The sequence below is a fragment of the Balearica regulorum genome, chromosome 29 (genome assembly GCF_011004875.1).
Source record: "Balearica regulorum gibbericeps isolate bBalReg1 chromosome 29, bBalReg1.pri, whole genome shotgun sequence".
Lineage (NCBI taxonomy): Eukaryota > Metazoa > Chordata > Aves > Gruiformes > Gruidae > Balearica > Balearica regulorum.
Window position 1 is genome coordinate 2233363 of NC_046212.1, and position 3002 is coordinate 2236364.

The 3002-nt window shown below is 64.1% G+C and overlaps 1 protein-coding gene across 1 annotated transcript; it reads left to right on the forward strand.

Moving 5' to 3' along the window:
* The first annotated feature begins 306 nt into the window (after nt 1–306).
* SLC61A1 (solute carrier family 61 member 1) lies at nt 307–2714 on the forward strand. The gene is made up of 2 exons (XM_075737711.1): nt 307–417; nt 1129–2714. The coding sequence occupies exon 2, from the start codon at nt 1181–1183 to the stop codon at nt 2537–2539; it is 1359 nt and encodes a 452-aa protein (XP_075593826.1). The 5' UTR covers nt 307–417; nt 1129–1180; the 3' UTR covers nt 2540–2714.
* Nucleotides 2715–3002: the final 288 nt, after the last annotated feature.

A 3002-nucleotide genomic window follows, 5' to 3' on the forward strand; every position in this document is an offset into this window, starting at 1 on the left:
GTACCGGGGCCAGTCCTCTTTAATCTCGTTACCTGTCCGGACGAGGGGATCTGTCCAACCTAAACCACTCTGTCATTCTATAGACACTGCACACCCCCTGTATGGCTCTCTGTAGGTGCCACTGACCTGTAGGCACCCCACAGCCCGCCTGAGGGGCCCTATAGGCACCTCCATCCCCCTGACACCCTACAGACACCCTACAGACACCTCATAGACACCCCACGCCCCCCCCCCCCCCCCCCCGGTAAAGGTGACAGAGAGGGGAAAGGTCACACGGGGGAGGCGGGGCGAGCGTGTGGCCTGTGTCAGGTGACGCGGGCCAAGATGGCGGCGGCCGGGCTCAGGCGGAAGCGGAAGTAGATGCGTGGAGGTGCCGGCGCGCGCGGCTGTTTCCTCCCCGCCCCCGCTGAGGGGCAGGTGGGGACGGGGGGGTTGGGGGGGGCTGGGGGGGCTGTAGGGACCCTATGGGGATGGAGGGGGTGGGGGGGGTGTGGGGGGGCTGTGGGGACCCTATGGGGATGGGGGGGTGTGGGGGGGCTGTAGGGACCCTATGGGGATGGGGGGGTGTGGGGGGTGTGTGGGGGCTGTAGGGACCGTATGGGGACGGGGGGGGGCTGTGGGGGGGCTGTAGGGACCCTATGGGGACGGGGGGGGGTGTGTGGGGGCTGTAGGGACCGTATGGGGACGGGGGGGGTGTGGGGGGGCTGTAGGGACCGTATGGGGACGGGGGGGGCTGGGGACGGGGGGTGGGGGCTGTAGGGACCTTATGGGGATGGGGGGGGGGCTGGGGGATGTATAGGGCAAGAATGGGGGGTACTGGGGGGGGGATATGGGGCAGGGCCGGGGGATGTATAGGGAGGGGTTGGGGGGCACGCAGGGGATGTATAGGGGCTGTGGGCAATGTATAGGGGCCATGGGGGTTGTTCCAAGGGGCCTGAGGTGGGTGGGGGAGCTGCTGGGTGGGGAGGGGGCTGCCTGGGGCAGGAGGGTGACCAGGGGGTGTCAGTGGGGCTGACAAAGCCAGAGGCACATTTTGGGGTGAGCTGGGGCAGAGGGGGACACCACCCCCCCAAAGCCCCCATCCAAACCACGGACCTGTCTGACCTGATTCCTTCCCCCCCCTCCCAGGACCTCCGCAGCCCCCCCAGGCCCCGGCGATGCCGATGATCCCCCCTCCGCCATGCTCCTCGCCTCCTACTCCGCCTGCGCCCTCCTCCTGGCCGCCTGCCTGGCGTTGGAGCTGGCCTCCTGCCGCTCCCGTCCCCCCGCAGCCCCCCACCACGCCAACCCGGCCTTCCGACGCTTCCAGCGTGGTTACTACCGCGTCTACCTCCCGGCACTGGCCGCCGACTGGCTGCAGGGACCCTACCTCTACAAACTCTACCAGCACTACCATTTCCTGGAGGGACAAATCGCCATCCTCTACGTTTGCGGCTTCGCCTCCAGCGTCCTTTTTGGGTTGGTTTCTTCTTCTTTAGTAGATCGATTGGGTCGGAAAAAATCTTGCGTTCTTTTTTCTTTGACCTATTCGATTTGTTGTTTGGTTAAACTCTCCCGGGATTACCTGGTGCTGGCGGTGGGGAGGGTTTTAGGAGGGTTGTCCACGGCGTTGCTCTTCTCCGCCTTCGAGGCATGGTACGTCCACGAACACGTGGAGCGGTATGATTTTCCGACCGAGTGGATCGCCGTCACCTTCTCCCGGGCGGCTTTTTGGAACAACGTGATCGCCGTGGGGGCCGGGGGGACGGCCGATTTCTTCGCCGAGTGGTTGGGGTTGGGGCCGGTGGCTCCGTTCATGGTCTCCATCCCCCTCTTGGTGCTGTCGGGGGTTTTCGCCGTCAAAAATTGGGATGAAAACTACGGGAAGAAACGAACTTTCTCCAAAACCTGCGGCGACGGTTTGAAGTGCCTCCTCTCCGACCATCGCGTCCTTCTCCTGGGGACCATCCAGGCATTGTTTGAAAGCGTCATCTACATCTTCATCTTCCTCTGGACGCCCGTCCTGGATCCCCACGGCGCTCCTTTGGGCATCGTCTTCTCCGGTTTCATGGCCGCCAGCATGTTGGGCTCCTCGCTTTACCGCCTGGCCGTCTCCAAGCGTTACCACCTCCAGCCCGTCCACCTCCTCTCCCTCGCCGTCCTCCTCGTCTTCTTCTCCCTCTTCATGCTCACCTTCTCCACCAACCCCGGCCAGGAGAGCCCCGCCGAGTCCTTCCTCGCCTTCCTCCTCATCGAACTCTCCTGCGGGCTTTACTTTCCGGCTATGGGTTTCCTCCGACGGAAAGTTGTTCCGGAAAAGGATCGTTTAGGGGTAATGAACTGGTTTCGTCTCCCTCTGAACTTACTGGCGTGTCTGGGTTTACTGGTTCTCCACGACAGCGACCGTCAGACGGGCACCAGGAGCATGTTCGGCATCTGCGCGGCCGTGGCGCTCTTGGCGCTGTTGGCCGTCGGTCGCCTCTTCGCCCTGAGCCGTCACGACGCCGAACTCCGCTTGCCCGCGCCGCCGGGACAGGCCGACGGCACCCCCGAGCTGTGACGGGGTCCCGCGACCGGTTGTCACGTGTGTGTGTGTGTCCCCCCCGCCGCCTCGAGGGGACGTGGGGACGCCCCGACCCGCTGCTCCAGGGTGAGTGAGTCCCCTTGGGGGGGGGCGGAAACACACGGGGAAGCGTGTTCTCTCTTTTTTTTTTTAATAAAAAACCCCAAATAAAGGTGTTTCTGCAGATCCCTGTGCCCCCCCACCCCAGTTTTTTGGGGAGGTTGCTCCAGATCTGCCCCCCTGCCCAGCACGGGGGGGGGGGCAGCGCGTGTGCAACTTGCACGCTGGAACCTTGCTGTCCCGAGCAGCGGCGTGCGATGCCACGCTTGTACCATCATTTCCGGTGCACAGCAGGGTTCTGCGCACACCAGCGGTTGTGTTGCACAATTGTCCTTGGTGCACGGGAGGCGGTTTCTGCGTACGCCGGGGTTTCTGTTGCACCAACACACGGCCATCCTGC

Bases quoted from the DNA above. Each gene is read 5' to 3' on its own strand.
- SLC61A1 (XM_075737711.1), top strand. From the start codon at position 1,181: ATGCTCCTCGCCTCCTACTCCGCCTGCGCCCTCCTCCTGGCCGCCTGC.